This window comes from Microtus oregoni, unplaced genomic scaffold (genome assembly GCF_018167655.1).
Source record: "Microtus oregoni isolate MIOR12 unplaced genomic scaffold, Mior012 000061F_ref0000440, whole genome shotgun sequence".
Classification (NCBI taxonomy): Eukaryota; Metazoa; Chordata; class Mammalia; order Rodentia; family Cricetidae; genus Microtus; species Microtus oregoni.
The window spans coordinates 9547975-9567797 of NW_024543871.1; the positions used below are offsets into that span (position 1 = coordinate 9547975).

The 19823-nt window shown below is 43.1% G+C and overlaps 1 protein-coding gene across 6 annotated transcripts in view; it reads left to right on the forward strand.

Moving 5' to 3' along the window:
* The window catches only part of Gpm6b (glycoprotein M6B), a 156765-nt gene that overhangs the window by 105651 nt on the left and 31291 nt on the right, over positions 1 to 19823 (forward strand). For 2 of the 6 annotated variants that reach the window (XM_041640015.1, XM_041640016.1), the window contains exons 1-2: positions 7390 to 7838; positions 16480 to 16599. The exons of 1 other annotated variant lie outside the window; for it this stretch is intronic. In XM_041640015.1, the coding sequence (XP_041495949.1) occupies positions 7778 to 7838; positions 16480 to 16599 (181 nt within the window). In that variant the 5' untranslated portion in view covers positions 7390 to 7777. Of the gene's footprint in view, positions 1 to 7388; positions 7839 to 16479; positions 16600 to 19823 lie in introns of those variants that run through there. 3 more of the 6 variants (XR_005973258.1, XM_041640018.1, XM_041640019.1) reach the window with 3 other exon arrangements.

A 19823-nucleotide genomic window follows, 5' to 3' on the forward strand; every position in this document is an offset into this window, starting at 1 on the left:
AGGCTGGGCATGGGAGAGCTGGCTAGAACAGATGGTGGGCAAGGATGTGGCTGTGAGATCATCATTCTGTTAGTGAGGTACCCAGGGCCGGGTTCTACAGAAGCAGAGAGGCAGGTAGAGTGCTCTGGAATACAACGTTTGGGGGAGAAACTAGTATAAGAGGCCTTTCTTGTTTTTTCTTTTCAGTATTCCTTTTGCGTTTGTTTTTCTGTTTGTTTGAGACAGTATCTCAAGTACTCCAGTCTGTAGGTAAGGATGACATTGAACTTGTGATCTTTCTGCCTCTACCTCCAAAGTGCTAGGACTATAGGTGTGTGCTACCCTGGCTACTTTATGAGGTGCTGGGGCTTCATGGCTTCATCTATGCTAAGTAAGTACTCTATTAACGGTGCTACATTTCCTATCCAAGAGAGCTGTTTCAAGAAAATTACCTGAACTCTTGAAGTTAAATAGTTCATGATGTTGAACACCTTTGTGCAAGGGCCCTTGTTTAGTTTTTTGTCTTTCAATTCTATCTGCCAGATTCCTGAATTCCCAGCATTAGCATCTGAGAGCCAAGGCTCTGCTCAAACTCTGGCCTTAGCCCAAGTTCCTTTGGTTCCCTCTGCTCTTGGTGTCTCTGTCCAAGGAAGATGGCAAGCCCTGCTTTCAATATTGTCCTACAGGCAAAACAAACGAAAGAAAGAATGAACATGGGTCAACTTCCCTCCACAATGCTGGCGCAGAGGACACCTGGCTCAGCAGTTCCCAGCATTTCACTGCTCTTGTAGAAGAGCTGGGTTCAGTTCCCTGAACTCACACTGTAGCTCACAACCATTTGTAGTTCCAGTTCCAGGGGATGTGATGCCCTCCTCTGACCTCTGGAGGCATGCCTGTGGTGCATGCACACATAGACAAAGCACGCATACCTTTTTAAAAATAAATGAAAAAACATTTTCCAAGAAATAAAAACAGGGGCTATGAATGTATCTCAGTTGCTGGAGTGTTTGCCTAGCGTACGCAAAGCCCTGTGCTCAATGGAAACCTGGTGTGGTAGTACACACCTCGATCCCAGTACTCAGGAGGTGGAGGCAATATCAGGAGTTCAAGGTTGTCTTTGTCTGTGTAGCAAGTTTAAGGGCAGCTTTGGATATAAGAAACCCCTTCTCAAAAAAAAAAAAACAACCCTAACAAAAAACAATCATCTGGCTCTCATTTTTTTTTTCATTTTTAATTAGATGTGACTGTCTTGCCAGGATCCACTCCCCAGTATACTGACATAATAAGGGTATTCTCTCTCTCTCTCTCTCTCTCTCTCTCTCTCTCTCTCTTTCTCTCTTCCTCCCTCCCTCCCTCCCTCCAGGAGCCTCTGATATTCTGAAAATTTAAGGTCTGTTAATATCCACAAGTTACCCAGACTCAGGCCAAGACCATCATCCTCCCACTATGTCACCTATTGGGACTGGTTGTCCCTCCTAAGACTATGGCATGGATGCTACCAGGTAATGGATGTACCCTTCTCCCCACAGGACAGTCACGGCCACCTTTTTTGAGTGCTTTGAGTCTTGGAATTGGATAGACATCCGTTTTCCTGTTTCCTCTGTCCTTGCTTCCATCTTAGAAGGAGAGCTGTCCCAGCTTGCCCCTATAGCTGGTGCCCACTCTCTTGTCCTCTTGATTCATTGTCCCTTATCCACCTCCACTTACATCTTAATCTTTTCCCATCCCAGCTGCTTTTGCAGATCCAGCATTTGGTGGACTTGCTCTTGGCCACGTTTTTTTTTTTCCTTTATCTGCTCCATCTCTCCCCTACCTTCTCGGAGTGCATGTCTTTAGTAAGATGGCCCACACTTTCCCTCTCTTCCTCACTTCTCAGTCCTCCCGTGATCCTTCTAAAAACTGGTTTCCATTCTAGTCTCTGTGATGCCACTGGCAAGGAAATTGGAATTTTCCGTTTCAGTGGTCTTTGCTACATCCTCCCTGTCTGACTGCTTTAACTGTGCTACGTCCCCCGCTTCTCAAAATTCTCTCCCCCTGCGACAGGCCCCTGTCCTGGCTCTTCTCCAATACCCTTGGCCTCCTCTGAGAGTACTTCTCCCGAGGCCCCCCTGAATTTAGGTGGTACTTGCATGGTGTTCTTCTCTGCGCCTTCTGCTTTGGCATCGCACCCACTCCCACTATAATTTGTTCTTCCCTGCTGCTAGCACCCAATTCTTCATTTCCAAATCCTGCCTAGACTGAGCAGTTTTACAGGCATCGCTCACATGGCTTCCAAACGTGATTGTCTTTCTCAGTCTCTCTCACCTGGTGGGAGGTGAGTCTTACATTATCTCCCAGGTGCCAATATACTAAAGGCTTAAGCGCCCAGTACCTGTGAAGGTACCATTATTGGGAAATAGTCTCTGTAGATATAATGAAGAGGGGATGTGGCCATAGTTGACTGGGGTAGGCCCGAGTCCAATGTGATTGGTATCCTTATAAGACACACAGAGAGAGCAGCGTGTGGTGACATGGTGGAGGTTGGAGCGTAGTATGAAGCCCAGGAAAGAAGGAAGGTCTGACCGACACCTGTTGGAAGCTGGCAGAGGTGAAAAAGAATCTGTCTCATGGTCCCTTCAGAGCAAATACAGCCCTTTCCTCACCTTGGCTTTGCACTTTTACCTTCCAGAACCGTGACAGAATAATTTCTATTGTTTAGAGCTATCCAGTTTATGCTCCGTTGTCATATCAGCCTTAGAAAATCAGTATATCCCCTGATCTCCTTGTGTTCCCTGTGCTCTCCACACTGACTTCCCCCATCTCTTGTCTTGATGCTCAGTTGGTCCTTTCTGTCCTAGCTGGGGACTGAACCTTAATCGTTTCCCTGTTGGTCATAGTTGCCCTGACTCTGGTCTCCTATATGTACTTCAAATTCCCCTCTCTGTACTCTTTCAAAAGTAGTTTACTGTGTCCCAACCCCTATATGCCTGCTGCACGTTTGAATGCCCTGGGTGAGATTTTATTTTTTTTTTATTTATTTTTTTTTCAAGATGCCAAAATGGACTTTATTTTTTTTAATTTATTTATTTATTAAGGATTTCTGCCTTGTCCCCACAACCGCTTCCCATTTCCCTCCCCCTCCCCCGATCAAGTCCCCCCCCCTCATTTGCTCGAAGAGCAATCAGGGTTCCCTGACCTGTGGGAAGCCCCAGATCTGATGCCACCACACAAGCTGACTAACCAGTCACAGCATCTGGGGGTGGGGTCTATTGTTAAACCCTCCCAGGTGACTCCAGGGTACAGCCAGCCTTTAGAACCATTGGCTAATAATGTTAAAGTAACCACAGAAAACTAGATTGAAGGCAGTGATTTCTGGCTGGGAGTGACTTTCCTCCCTCAGAAACACACATCTAATGCGTGGAGGTCAGGGACCATCCTTTATGTCCAGGACATCACCCCAGGAGAGAATGACCCCATGCTAAGTGAGGCTTAGCTGACAGCGAGCAGCCTTGATTTGAGAGAGAGGAAGGAAGCCACAACACTGAAATCGACTTTGAGATAGAGGTCACCCATCCTACTTCGGAATGCCACAGCGCCCCCTGTGGGGAGCCCATTCCTCAACTGGGAATGTGGTAACTGCCCATGCTGCACCTGGTGTCACCACGTCGAGCCCTAGGCTGTGCATCCCAAACTTATTCTTACCCTCTGTTTGAACATGTGGTTCTGTGAAGTTTCGTTGTCGCTGTTGTTGTCTTTGGGACAGATGAGCTGACTGTTGCCAAACTCAACAATTGCTGTTTGGGCAGCTCCTGAATCTTCTAAGGAGGCTACTGCCTGATACTAAATGAACAGCCGATGAGGCTGGAAAGGAAGGGGAAAACTCTTACTCTCAGCATTGTGGACATTAGCCAAGGGTCTACTTGGGAACAACCTCTGCCATTAAAGAGAACTACGATGGGTGATGGCTCACCCTTACAAAGATTCATCTTTTTTTTTTTTTGTGGTATTGAAAATTGAAGTCAGGGCCTCGCGTATACCAGGCAAGAACTCTATCACTGAGTTATGTCTTCAACTCAGACTTCACAATTTTAAAGTCATTTTACTTCATGTCATATATGTGGATGTCTTGCCTGCATGCCTCATGCATTCCTAGTACCCCCAGAGGTCAGAAGAAGGGGCCAGATCCCCTGGAACTGGAGTTACAGATGGTCATGAGCTGCCATGTCAGCTCAACTCAGGTCCTCTGGGAGAATAGCTAATGCTCTTAACTACTGAGTCATCTCTCCAGTCCCTAGCTTCACAATTTCTCACGAGTGTTCGGAAACATCATCTTATCTGATCTGTACTTTCAGCTTTCCTGTGAAGTTCAGCAGATAGATATAGGGAAATAATAATAAGTAATGAACTCAAAAGGCATTTTCCAAAACTCACATTTCATGAAAAATAAGAAATTCAATGATTTTTTAACAACCAAAGGTCACATGTGCCAAAGCACACACAGAAGTCAGAGGTAAAAGTACAACTTTCTCTCCTTTCACCACGTGGGTCCAAAGAATCCAACTCAGGTTGACAGGGCTGGCAGTGAGTGCTCTTACTCACTGAACTAATGTACCAGCCCTCTTGATTTGTGTGTGTGTGTATGTGTGTGTGAATATGCTTGCATGCGTGCATGCGTGTGTGTAGGCGTGTCTGTGTGTGCTTTCATGTATGTGTGCATGTGTGTGTGCTTGCATGCATGCGTGTGTGTGCTTGCATGCATGCATGTGTGTGTATACGTGTGTGTGTATGCTTGCATGCGTGCATGTTGTGCAGACGTGTCTGTGTGTACTTGAGTGTGTGCATGTGTGTGTGCTTGCATGCATGCGTGTGTGTGCTTGCATGCATGTGTGTGTGTATACGTGTGTGTATGCTTGCATGCGTGCATGTTGTGCAGACGTGTCTGTGTGTACTTGAGTGTGTGCGTGTGTGTGTGCTTGCATGTGTGCATGTGTGTGTGTGTGTGTGTGTGTGTGCACGTGTGCGTGAGCATGAGCAGAGGGCAGAGTTCACCGCACTGGCAGCCCAGGCTGGTCTCAAGTTTTAGGAGCATCTCTGTTGTTCACAGGGCTCAAAGAGATCTTTGAGCTCAAGCCGCCATTTCATATCCCGTTCGTTCTATATATTCAGCTTTTCTGTCAAAAGAAATATGGATGCAAACCTCAAAAGATATTTTAAACATGAGTTCTATTTTTTTCTTCTTGACAGGATCTCTGTTGCTTCTTTCTATTCTTTCTGTATCATATGTTTTAGCATAAAGATCTGCGAGGTTTTTTGAAGCTGCTTGTGAGCTGGTGCAATGGGGATTTCCAGAAGCGCCGTCATAAATCATGGTCCTAACAAAAGTAAAATTGTAAATAAGGTAAAATCATGAATTGCTTATTTACCTGTAGAAATAGACATTTTGCCCAATGGTTTTGATTTGTCACGTTATTGTAGAACAACGGCTGTCCTTAAATTTAAAATGCCTGTCATATTTTTCCTTTTCACTTGTATTAATATTAAAATAATGTTCCTAAGGAGGTTCAGTGGTAGGTGCCTCCCCTTAGCCAGACCCTGTCTCTTACATAAAAAGCTATTAGTCCGAAGGAAGAGCCAAAGCAATTAGTTTTGATAGTTCTAAAATTAAATGACTTTGTTAGGCACTTTATAAAAGATCCACCAAATTGTTACTCACGATTATACTTTTAATTTTCAATTACATCCATTGATTTCACTATATGTACACACATGTGTCATGATATGTATGCAAAGGTAGGAAGATAACTGTGGAAGTCAGTTCTCTTCTCCGATCATGTGTGTCCTGGGGACCAAGCTCAGGTAATACCTGGTAACAAGAGCAATCTTATGGACCCACAAGGAAAACTTTTGTATGCTGTATCTTTCTGTCTGAATAGACCTAAGTTGTTCTTACACAACATGTCTTAAATTGTCCCATTAGTACACACTGTAAGTTTTCCCATGGAGGTACCCCCTCCCCTTTCCAGAGGCTGAAGTTTTGTGTGGTACATTTCCAATCCCTTCACATGGAGACAATATAATTGGCTGAAGCCATATTTCGGGGGAATAGCTGAGTAGCTGCGTGTGGGCGTGATCTTCAGGGACAATGGCTAAAGTGGAAAGTGAGATGGAAAATTAAAAGAAAGTGTCGAAGCCGGCCAAACTGGTTTTCAAAGTCTTTTCTTGTTCAGCACAGCAGAAATGTTGAATCTAAAAGGGCGTGAGAGATTATCTAAAACCAAAGCTTTAAAGGATCCGGCTGCTACAGGATTTTGATTTGGGATCTTCCCACATTGTTTTGAGGTACTGTGAAAAAGCCCCAGAAAACTCAGACTGGTTTTAGGAGAGGTGGTTTCCAATTTTTCTTTTTAAAAAAATTGTGTGTGTGTATGTGTGCACGTATGTATCCGTGTGTGCGTGCACACACACACACAAACACGTGCATCTGGAGGTTATAGGACAACTTGCACTAATCAATTCTCTCCTTCTACCATGGGGAGCCCAAGTGATGGTCAGGCTGGAAGCAGGCACTTTTACCTGTTGAGCCTTTAATGTTTACTCGCAGGTGGTGTCAAGCAGACTGTGGTGGGTCCAGGATTCCCTTAATCTGTGGTCATCAACAGTTATCTTTGTAGGTGACTTTAGTTTCGAGCATTTTTCTAGTCGGGATAATGAAGGTGAGTGCACTAAATGCAATTGTAAAATGTCTTTGAAACTGGTAATGTTTGGAAACTTGTAATCAAAATAAAAATTTCAATTCTTATGGTGAGTTAAGTACCCTCTTAAGATTTTGACTGAAGAGTTCTAATGAATAAAATGCCATGCAGATGTATTTTTAAAAAAAAACTTTCGAATTTCATCTTAGAAACCACCAAAATATCAGTTAGACACACTTTCAATATACTGAATGTTGAATAAGCATGGGTCCCTTTTTAGAAATTGGGTTTAAGCTAAAATTTCTCACCTATTAATATAAAGAAGTCAGTTTTAATACTGAATTGCTCTGTTGCCATTTTAAATCTGTTTGGAATTTCTTCCCTCTTGCAGACTTTTATTCTCTTGTCTTTAGTATTTTTTTTAAATCAGCCCATCTAGTGATTTGTGAAACATAAGTTTTTTTGTTTTAAAAAAAAATAGACTAAGGGCACATCTTTTGAAGATTCTTTGCCAGGGCTTGCGGATAAATAGGATAAAAAAAAATGATGCCCCAGAAAAGGAAGGCATAGGATAGGAAAACAGGCGTTCTCCTGAGAGATAACATATAGTGTGGCCTGACCAAGTCACGTGGTGGGAGGGGGCTCTTTTCTTTCTCCTCCACATCCTTTCCTCTGATGTCACAAGTCTATTATTTCCTGGGAGAATTAATTAGTATTCATTGGGTTGCAGTTGGCAAGAAGAAAGAAGGGAGGAGAGAGAGAGAAAGAGAGGGAGAGATCTTAAGAGGGAGAGAGCAAGGAGGAAGAGCTTGGTGGGGGAGCAGGACCTTCCCGGGGTACACTGGGAGTGGGGGCACAGAGTGGCTGTTTTATAACTGGGATCCTCGGTGACGTATGGTCGCCTGCTCCTTGGCAGCTGTCTTTATGGACCAGTAGGCAGAGCGAAATTGACGCTGACAAGACTTTTGCATCTTGGATGGCGCTGTAATCTACTGTAGTGAAGAACAGAGCCTCTCAATCAGACGGGTGTAAAGAAGAGAGACGGAGGGGAGTCCAAAAGAAAAGGAAGAGGAGGGGGAAAAGTGTGTGTTGGGGGGAAGCAGGGAAAAGCATTTTTGGTGGATGGTATGAAGCCAGCCATGGAAACTGCAGCCAAGGAAAATACTGAACAAAGCCAAGAGAGAAAAGGTACCCAGCGCTCTGACAATAGCCTGTTTTAAAGCTTTTCACTGAGGGTGCTTAAAGGGGGTTATCTAGGTTTTATCTCTTGTAAAAACAGCTCTAAAACAATACCCGGTGGTGTGGTTTTGTAAAGGGTGGGTTTTGTCTTTCTCCTGGGGGCTAATGTTAAATTAATAGTGTAGCTTCTCTTGTATTTCTGTTGCAAGTTTTCCTATGTAACATGGTATTTCATAGAAAAATGTCTGTAGTTTTTCACCTTGGGCTGCTGGAGTAGGAAAATTGTCTCTCTCTTTTTGGTTTTTACTAAAACGATTAATCACAACTTAGGTCCTGTGTTCTGCATGCTACATTCAGGGATTAGGGGATGCGTTGTTCTGTGCTGATGCTAAGGAGGAACTGGAGAGACATGCATGATAAATATACTTTGATTCCAATAATGCCGGAGTGATTTAAATATGCTGTAAGTTTCTTATTCTAACATGATTGTTCTTTCCATGTATGAGACTATGACATGTAATAATCATTTATAGTCAGAGCTTGACATCAGCTTTGTCCGCTAGCACTGACAGGAGGGAAGAGGTCTTTTGCTAATTGTGACTTAAAGAGTTGGAGGAAGAAAACTGTCCAAGGGTTCCAACCTTTAAGGAAGTCTCAGACCAAGTCACAGTTTTGAGATTCCGACTTTGGAGAAATTGACGTTATTGCACCAAGAAAATGGCAGAAACGAGACGCTATGCCTGAGGTCAAGTTTGATGCCCCGTAGAAACAGCTCAGCCACTGTTAGGTTAACGGTGTCTGGCTCCGCTGTAATTGATCTCTTCACTTCAAGATAAAAGCTGTCATATAATGTACAAAAACATGTTTTATAACTGCACGGGCTCAGGATTAAAAAAAAAAAATCTATCACGCTAAGGTTCTTTCTCACGGCTTTTACACTCAATTGCAGTCCCTAAATAATAGTAATTCTTCAGCCCCATTTTCTTTATGAATATATGGGTTGAGCCACCTGAAATTGTTGCTGTTGACCATTTTAAACACGAAAAGCCCATCTATATGCAGGTCAAGTTCACAGCACATTGGGATAAGGGCTGCTTGTTTTCACACAGATTTTTTTTCTGCCTATCTTAATATTCCATATTATATCCATCCTAAACAGACCAATTTCATTTTGAAAATCTAATTTTAGAAGCCTGATACAATTCACAAATTTATCATTTAACCACTTTAACCTACAATTCAGGGGCAACAAGTACATAGCAATTTAATTTTCAAGTTGCTACTTTAGTGTAATTCTTATATCAGGCCTACCCCTCCCCTAACAAAAGGCACTGTCTTTTCTTGAGTATGATTTTTTTTCTCATTTTTTTCTAATCTATGTGAATGGTCAAATAAGAGAAACTCGGGTATATTCATCAAGTTTCATTTCCACTACAATTAGATAATAAGTCGATTGCATATGTGATAATGTAGTAGTATCCCGGAGGAAATGTACCACAGTTCAGAGCCTTTTTCTTTTAAAGTGGATGATTTTCCTTTATGCGTGTTTTTGTTGTTGTTGTTGTTAATGCTATGTTTGCCTGTGGCAGATAAAAGCTCTGTGACCTCTACGAGACTGTCTGTGTCCGCAGAAATGGATCTTTTTTTTCTCTCTCAAAAACAGAAGGCATTCAATCTTTAGTACACGACTGTGTGACCTGTTCCCTTTTGGTCTCAGGGATGGTCATTACATGGCATCATCTACATATTTAAGGGCAGGTCTACAGGTTTCCACTGTGTCCCCAGTATTTGAAAACTGGCTAGCTATCCTTATAGCGGCACAATTAGAAGCAAAATACCATTTTCAGAGGAACTTTAAAGGTGACCAGGATTCATAAACACCAGTTGTTAAATTAGTCAAAAATGGCAAGCTACTAAGCTAAGGTCACATGTGTGGTGCAAGTTTGGATAAGAATCTGGGCCAGGAAGTTTATTCTTAATCTGCAGCAACAAGGATTGTGATGGCTGTGTGGACCCCCGCTGGAAGCATTCTGGAAGATGACTGATCTTGAGTGGGATGCCCAAGTTCATATGCTAGCTTCCCAAAGTCCAAACTCGCATAAGTACATGTGTCATCCCCTAGTCTGCTGACCCATTGTTATAAAACAGTAGCCACAAATGGTCCTGTGTGCTTATCTCTTCTGTATTCCTTCAGATGTGATGTTGGGTGTCTAAAACCTATGCTTAGCTCATTGACATTAACATTTACATACTTAACGATATTACTTATAAAATGAACTGTGTAATTTTTGGAGCTTGGAGAATCTTTTTCTTCTTCTTCTTCTTGCTTGCAAGACTTCTTCGTTCCTAAATGTTATTTATCCTCTACATTTTTCTTACTCACAGGTTTGTATGCATATGTGATTTGTGATTCCCAGTGTTCCTCTTTCCCACTGGTTTTCAGTTGTTGGTGACAGGGGCGTTGCCTGTCTGTTAATTTGGGGTGTTGTTGCCCAATGGCTAACACCCCACAGCTTGTGAAGGAATAGCTTTGGATAATTATTACGGTGTCTATGAAGAATGGAAGTTAAACTAAGACTTATAAACTGACCTCAGCTTTTGCTGGTTGGTCTCTGTTCCCAGAGAGAGTTTACATAGGGGAACACATCCGAGCTATTGCAACTCACTAACTGCCACCAAGAGATCTGTTTCTTTAGAAACTCAATCAGAACCGCTTTGTTCTTATTTCAGACAAAAATGATCCAAGTCTTAACAAACAGGAAAGCGTTTGTGTTTTTGCGGTGCTCTCATAGTGTTATCCCAGAATGCTGCTGAGCAACCAAAATTCACACATCTTCAGGGGTAGACAGTAGTTTGCTTTTTTTTTTTTTGTTTTGTTGTTTTTTTTTTTTTAAAGAAAGCAGGTTTTCTTGGATGAGTATAGCAAATGCAAAATTATTGCAAGTGACAGGTTTTAGTAAAGTGGCAGAATTGAGTAAACAGATTCAGCAAAGATGGAACGAGCAGAGAAAATGAATAAGGCAATTAAAGGAAGTGGATGATGGCTCTGCTAATAAAAAGATGGAAAGATAGGTTTCCATTTGTTTCTGTGGAGTATCACTTAGCGTCACTTCATTTGCGAAAACAGATGTGTCTGGAATTGCTGGAAGCAGGTCACTATGGGGGAGAAAAACAATTGAATCCCTCACAACTCTGAAGCTCTATGATGGGGGAGCAGTATCTGTGCTGAAAATTATTTTTATTACATGTAGGAAATTGGAATCTCCCAGAATAATTATAAGCAGGCTAGGTCAGTTCCTGTAAACCATTGCTGAAATCAATCCCAGAATCCAAGTATCAAATTCAGTTTCTAGCCATGTAGCAAGGGAGAAATGTGGTAAATTGGAAATAATGTTTGACTGAAAGCAAATTGAAGGACAGAGTCGGAATCCAAGACGAATTCGAATCAGTGACTTGTTTACAGTATTAACAGATTCATTGTAATCTTTCTGCTTTTTTTAAATTTAGCAAAACATGTGCATGTTGGCTCTCCATTTTTTGTTTAGAAGAAAAAAGCAATTCTCTGGAACATTTAACATGTTAACATTATTTTGAAGGACCCATGACATTCGTCCTGACATTTGCAAACTTGTTTATATGAATGTGATACCAGGAAAGTTTTAGATGCTGTTATTCTCAGTAAGAGTTTGCCAAGGTGAGCATCTGAAGCGATGGGCCTGGGGAACAGACTGTAGCAAAAAGAGGCTGTCCAGATGGTGGGCGACATATGTCGTAGGTATGACATGGCATTCTTTGATGGTTAGGGGAAGGGAAGGGTTGTGGGTTGTTTTTTTTTTTTTAAGAAAATTAAAATGTGGAGAAGGATCTGAGCAAGTTAGTCTGGCTGTCCCATTTCTGTTATCAGTTCCATGAACACACTTTCACAACTTGGCCATGTTATTTCTCCCTTGAAATTGAGCATAAACCTCCATTGTGCCAGTAAGTTGGAAGATCATATTTTTCTGTTACTTGGGAATACAGATCAGGTAAGGGTAAGAGATCTTAGCGACACCATTTCTTAGTGTCACCATTTCTTAGTCTTGCTGTATCCAAGGCCATGCAGAACAACCAGTGCCTGCACGATGTCCACTCCCCGTCACCAGGACTGGGGATGAATTGGAGCATTCCAATGACACCTTTTTCTTCTTTTTCCTTTTGACCAAATACGCATCCACATGAGCTAATTGGTCAGGAGAAGGGGAGACTCTGGGAGGGAGGAAGAATGGGACACACACTGGCTTTTGAGACAGGGAGGCTCCACTCCCAGCTTTACAAGTGTTCTTTGTTGCTCGCCATTTGTCAGTCATTTATTCATTTCATAATATGTGCCTTTGAAATCGCATCCTTCCTCCTGTGCCCTCGGCTCCCGCTCGAGGAGTGAAAGGCTGCTCACCCATTTAGGCATCATTAAAAGTAGCATCACACGGCTTTTATTGGTCACAAATAAGCAAGGGCAATGACGGAGACTTGTGATCCTCAGCCATCTCCATGGTACTTCTCCTAAGAGAGTGAATAAGAGACAATCAGAGAATGCCTTGTTTACAGGCTGATTTTATTAATTATATTAACCACGTGTATACCAAGCCCTACCTACCGTTTGATGCCAGGGCATAGTGAACCTTTCATACAAAAGGCCAGGTGGCACATTTTTTTACCCTTCCCCGCCACAGATCTCTGCTTTGCCTGCTCACTTCTGCCATCCTAGCATGAAGAAGCAGCCACAGATGTATGTGCCCAAGGGCATGTAACAGTGTTCCAGTCAGATTTTCTTTTTTTTAAAAAAAAAAAAAGATTTATTCATTATATACACAATGTTTCTCCTGCCTGTACACCTCCATGCCTGAAGAGGGCACCAGATCTCATTACAGATGGTTGTGAGCCACCATATGGTTGCTGGGAATTGAACTCAGGATCTCTGGAAGAGCAGCCAGTGCTCTTAACCTCTGAGCCATCTCTCCAGCTCCCAGTCAGATTTCTTTACCAGATGAGATGGTCTGCAGCCCTGTCTGGTATTCTGGCAGAACCTTGTCTTTCCCTTCACACTTTAGCTAAGGGCTACAAAACAGACACTGACAAGCACAGCTTTGGAAAAGACCTCGTTCAGTGAATATGGCCTTCCTCGCCAGCCATATTTGTCACTTGGTTGTTTCCAGTGATCATTTGTAAAAGCATTCCAGCCTGGCAGTCACTTGTCCCTATGTCATATTGTCAAAGTTAATGGGGGCTACGGAAGGGAGTAAAGACATTGCTTTGCTTTCCTCGGTTTCCCATTATTGATGTCATGCTCCCACGTTGGTGATGACCACTTACAATCATATGTGTCTCCATGAGCCACCATAGCCACCATCATGTATTCTGCTTGTATGTGGAATAGGCCATTTCCTCATACTTGCGCATGCCTAGACTCAGCAAGGCGTTTGACTCCTAGGTGTCTGGATCCTGTCCTTGGGATTAAAGTGTGTAGTCTGATGTCACGAACACTGCAGATAACTCTGTGTTTAATGTCTCTGCTTAAGTTTGACTCAAAAGCGCAGCCTAGAAGTGAGTTTCCTTTGTCTCATATCTAAAGATTTGCTCTTGTAAAAGGGCTCTCCCGGAGTATTCGTCCAAGGGATTGGGAAACGGCTGTGCAGTTGTCTCGTCTCTAGATCTGCTGTGGTCATCGCATTTTCCCACTCTATGGAGCATCTCCAGAAGGCATAGCTGCCATATTTTTCTCAGAGAAATTGTCACAGTTTGGGGGCTAGAGAGATGGCAGGCACAGTGGATGTGAGCACTTGCTGCTCTTGCAGAAGATCAGGATTTGGTTCTCAGTACCCATATGGTGGTGGCCCCTTCTGGCCTCTGTGGGCTCCAATTTGCATGTGGTGCACAAATATACATTTAGGCATGCGCATGTGTGTGTGCGCACACACACACACACAGAGGTTTTTTGTTTTTTTTGTGTGTTTTTTTTTTTTTATTTTCGAGACAGGGTTTCTCCGTAGCTTTTTGGTTCCTGTCCTGGAACTGGCTCTTCTAGACCAGGCTGGCCTCGAACTCACAGAGTTCCACCTGCCTCTGCCTCCTGAGTGCTGGGATTAAAGTCGTGCGCCACCACCGCCCGGCTACAGAAGCAATTTTTAAAAAAACTTGCAGTTGAATAATCCGTGTATTTCCATTATCTTTGCTCCGTGGCCACTGCCTGAGTGCCCAGAGAGCTGCAGACATTCCCATCTTTGTGAGGATATGAGGACAGGGCATACACAGGCCCTCGGAATTGCAGCCACAGATATCACACACACACATTTATGCGACAGTGTTCTTGTTAGACTTTAGTGACTAAGAGAGCCATCAGCATGTTGTGGGTCCGTAGCGCCCTAGGGTGTCTTTCACTTTCAATGAAATATGCATCCAGCAATCATTTATTGGGAACCTATTGTATGCTGCACGTATAGAGATAAAATTTAGAACAAGATGAGGGTTGTGGGGGTAGATCAATGCTATAATGCATGCCTCGTATGCACGAGGTTCTTCGGGGTTCGGTCTCTAGCACCCTCCCCCACACTCACAGAAAGAAAAGAAGAACTCCTATCAGAAGAGATTAAACTGCTTAAAATCTCTTTTTTTTCTTGAGAGGTCAATATGAAGGGCTCACGGTCAACTTTCCCAAAAGGAAATCAGCTTATATTAGGTGGTGACTGGACCCTGTGATCCTTTTCACTAGCCTGGTTAGGCTTCTTTCTAGCTTGAGAATTTAGCATAACCTTTATCTAAGAGAATGGCTTTGAAAAATTAGATGAAGTTTTTATTTGTTTTGCTTGGGTTTGGGTTGTACCAAGGCCCAAATGCAGGGCACTGCCTGAGCATGCTAGGCAAGTGCTCTAGTGTTGAACTATCCCCTCAGTTGTGAAAATCAGAGGGCAAATTCCAGGGAAAGTAGTGTTAACAGGGGACCGGGACTATTTCTTTAGGAACCGCAGAAGTACTGCTCACTCCCACATGGAACTTAGAACAGCTCTCATTGGCCTTAACTTGAGAAAGGAGGAAAAGATAGAACTTCTCTAGGCCCCAAGAAGGATGGGGTGGGGAGCAATTGATGCTAGGGTTTTGAAAGTGCGCCCTCTGGAGGCTGATTTTCCAACTGCATAGCCAGCTCCACCTCCAGGTTGTGTCCCTGGGCAAGAGATGGGCCTCTTTTTGAATTCCATTTTTCCCTTGTCAAGACTGAATAATAATTTCCTAGGGTGACTATACCTAGTGCAACAGCAGGCATTATGTGTGTAACACTAGGACTAGCACACCGTAAGCATCCCATAAATTATAGCTATCATTGCTATTGACAGCCTAAACAGAAGCAGCAAAAATAGCTTCATTGTACACTCTGTTCTTACTTGGGAACCTTTATTTACTTAATAGCTTTTGGTGCTAGAAATTTAACCCAGAGCCTTACATATGCTACGCAAGTGTTCTATCGCTGTACTACGCTCTCCCAGACCTTCTTATTCCTTTTAAATGGGACACTTTTATCTGATCTTCAATCCCAAAGGGCCTTCTCTAAAGCATCACTGACCAAAGTGTGTCCCAATCTCAAGTAACGCTGGGAATTTTCCAAGACTGCTGAGTGGGACTGTGATAGTTGTAAGGCTTGGTATGCTTTGTGGTGTCTCTGGTGAGGGTGGGCATTTCCTAGCCTCGCAGTGTGGTTATCATCTGGTCTTCAATGATTTGAGGCGCCACACAGAACATTAGAACCTCATCTTCTCATGGAATCGTTACCCACATCAATGCCAAAGACTTTTTTTTTTTAATATTTAAGATTTTGTAGTACCTCAGAGGATCACCACTTCACACATTTTATGGAATTTATAGGCATGGATGGCCCACAGTGACATTTTTAGCTTCTTAAGAGTTTCAGGATTAGAATTCAGGTAACTGTGACAGGAAGCCTATATTCCATGCCAGACAAATTAAAACATATTGTTGTTGTTTCTCCAATTCCCTAAGAAGCAGGAAATCTATTACCAGATGAAGACCTGAGGCCTGGAAAACCATTTGTTAGCATAGGAAGAAGCAATTCCTTCCCTAGAGCACACTGAAAGATTATTGAAATAGAATCCAATTCAGAATATTCTAGACTCTGTGATATCTTGAAATGAAAATGAATTCAACAGGCCCCAGAGTCATTTGCCAAAGTTCTAGACTAGGAACTGGGTTCCATGATGGAGAGTGAACTACTGTTCACTTTTGCTTGTGCAGCTGGTCTTAGTTACAGTGTTCTGTTGGTCTGAATGGAAAGAAACTTAAAGTAACACATTATGAGAAACCACATTTTTACCGTGAATTGTAGCATCCCCAAATGAAGATTTTAGGGGAGGGGATAATACAGAAAATCGAAATAAAGAAAATGTTGGTGATTTGTGTAAACTTAAATTCAAAATTGGAGGACAAGAGTCCAACCGATTCTGAAGCTTATGTTGAACTGATAAATTGAATCTGAAGGGTTGCATTTTGATAGTGTATTTTTAACTCCCCGTTTTCCTTTACTACATGGTAAGACAATACATAGAAATGCTGATAATAGAATCGTTGCTGGAGATAGACACTGACTCTTTGCCGCTGAAATTGGCAGTGAACAGCAGAGCTGAAATGGAAATTGGCAGGTACCACTGGATGTACCCAGGCTCAAAGAACCATCAGTACCGTCCTGTGCCAACCCTGGGGGACAGGGCTGGCCCCTTGAGCAGTCCAGGTAAATACAGCCTTGGGGTGAATTCCAAAAACAACTCGACTGTTATCTTGATTGTGATTTATAATGGCTCTTTCAGTTTGGTGATATTTTATGTTTTGCTTGGTGCATTCATTTGTTGACATGGGTGTGGGTGGAAACGGCCCTTTAATAATTTTTGAATCATTTTCATTTTTTCTTTCCCCCTATCCATTCCAGCCATCTTTCTCCACCTTCTTCCCACCTTCCCTCTCTTTCCTCCACCCACTTCTTTGTATCAAAGGAAACAGTGTACAGTGAGCTATGCCCTTGGGCTAACCACAGACTTCCAGATGTCTGACTCAGTAACGGGGGAGGAGGTCGGTACGTATCCACCACAGGGATCAGAGCTGGGTCAGGATTTCAAGGAGCCTCGCCTCTGAAGGTCTTGAGAACTCCTGCCTACACTCTTCAGTGATGCTGCTTTGTACCACCCTCCATTAGCATCAATCCATACTTTCGGGAAAACAAAACTCAAAGACTGTGAAATTAAGATCAGACAGCTATGTATTAGAGGCCCCACCAGATAGATCCTTTGAGTCCAGTCTCCATTTTCCTTGCACATGAAGGACACTAATCTCGGTGGCCATTAGGGGGCTATGTCTGAGAAAAATGTCAGGGATGTCAATTTGGAGATTTGAGATGGAGAGGTTACTGAGTAGTAGGAACTTCTCCATTCCCTATTCCCAAAGCCCAAATGTGTCTTAATGTTCAGCTCAATTAGCTCAAGGTAGGAAGGTAGCTTAAGCTACGTGAGATGTGATACAAAGGACCAGTGACCGGTCAGATAAACTCAAGAGTAAGCTTAAATATTGTGCTATCAGCCGAGCAGTGGTGACTCACGCCTTTAATCCCAGCACTTGGGAGGCAGAGGCAGGCTGATCTCTGTTGTGTTTGAGGATAACCTGGTCTACAGAGTGGGTTCCAGGACAGCCAGGGCTCTTTCATACAGAAACCCTTATCTCAGAAAAAAAAAGTATTGCTATCATTTTGTCTCAAGGTGTGATGTCATTTCTCCCAACTGAGGCATGTACTTATTTCAGGGATCAACCAGAAATGGCAGTAGTAGGGGTTGGGGTGGTGTCTCAGTGTCAAAAGCACTGGTTGAACAATCATGAAGACTAGAGTTCAGATCCCCTGCACCCACGGAAAAGCAGATGGAAGTATGCATCTGTCATCCCAGTGGGAGAGGTGTAGAGACAGGTGGATCATTGGAGCTCAAAGCCAGTTGGTGAGCTCTAGATTTGGTTAAAGACCCCGTCGCAAAAAAAAAATAAGGGAAAGAGGAAGATTCCCAGCATCAACCTTTAGTCACCATTTGCACGCATGCACCAATGCATGCACACACACACACACGCATGCACACACACCTAAAAAGACAACAAAGAAATGGTAGTGTGGTCAATGACTCTAGAAAGAAACATCTTGAGGGATAACATAAAACATCCTGTTGAATGGTTCTCTTTCCTTTAAGACCTAAAATGAAACCATGCGGCTAATTATCATGAAATCTGATTTTAAATTTAGCTCTATGTAATGCACTCCATCATTCCACATAGGGCTGTTAGGGTGGCAGCTGTTGCTGCTGCTGCTTCTCTTCCTCCTTCCCCTTCTTTGAGACAAAGTCTCCTGTATTCCAGGTTGTCCTTGAGCATCTGAAGGATGATCTTGTGCTGGGATTACAGGTGTATGCCACCACACTCCATTTGCGTGGTGTTGGGGATCAAACCCGGGGACTCATTCATGCTAGGCAAGCCTTCTACCAAGAGAGCTATAGTCCCAGCCCATAGGTGTTTGTTTGTTCTGTGTGTGCCTATAAGGTAAAGAAGAATGGATCAAGCATCCTTTGGCACAACTCCTTCAAAGAATGTGGTGGTGAGGGCTGGGATCTTGGTTTGGAAGTTGCTGTTGCTATTCTCTGTAATACTACCATACAATGGATTCTTGTTCAGCAATGAAAAGGAATGAAGGACCGTTACACACTGCGACATAGCACACATGTAAAAGAAACCAGACACAGGAGGCCAAGCACTGTAAGACTCCATTTGTATTGAGTTTCCAGAACTGGTAACTCCTTAGAGAGTGCATGCCAGGGACTCAGGGAAGTAGGGAGTGGAGATGAACTAGAGAAGAGCACCCAGGATCTCTCTCGGGTGATGAAATGGTCTAAAATTAGATTGTGGGGATGATTATACAGCCCTGGATTAATTCAAAAGCACTGAATGGTAGCATTTAAAATAGATGAGAGCCTCACACAGTGGGCTACACACCCATAATCCCGGAAGTTGGGAAGCGAAAGCTGGATAATTACCACCAATTGACTACATAGTTCCAGTGACATATAGTAAGACCTTACCTTTTAAAAAAGTGATTTTTCTAGTATATAAGTTATACCTGAAAGCAATGTTTGCTTTGTTTGACCATACATACCCCATCCCATTAGATATATGTAATTCAGGGGTAAATGAGAAAGGAGTATTGTTACCCACTAGGAATCACAAGCTTCTGCTTTTGAAACAGGATATTTATTTTAAGAATAAGTGTTGGCAAGATGGCTCAGTGGGTAAATGCACTTGTGCACTTGCTACCGAGTCTGAATAACCCTAGTTCAATACCTGGAACCTACATGGTGGAAGGAGAGAAATGACCCTGCAATTTGTCCTTTGACCACAGTGTGTGTGTGTGTGTGTGTGTGTGTGTGTGTGTGTGTGTGTGATACAAAAAAACCAAATAAATATAAAGGACAGTTTAATGACACCAAGGCAACTGGAGATCTAGACAGAGCTTTGGGTCATTCCTGGACACCAGACACTAAGCTGTGTGGTGAAAGATAAACACTGTCATCTTCCTAGAGGACAAGGTGCCTCTGTCCGTGGCTCTGGAGCAGTCTCGAGTTTTACAGAAGAGCACCATGTGTGTGCTTTTCATCTGGAAGTCCAATCTCTAAATGCAGGGCCTTTGAAGCTGCAGTTGTAACTGAGAAACAACAACAACCCCCCCCCCAAAAAAAAAGTAAGGCTTCAAAGACTTTCCTTAAATTGGTTTTTGGGGAACCCTGATGAACTTGGGTTTGGAGGGTGCTGCTGTTCAGGGCAATGCCATCCCACTGGCAAGGTCTCACTGCCACTGCAGGCAATTGAGAGCCCAGCCCATGAAGCTCCGTTGGCCATTAACTCAAGGTTCAGCACCGAGGAAGTTGAGTCCAACCC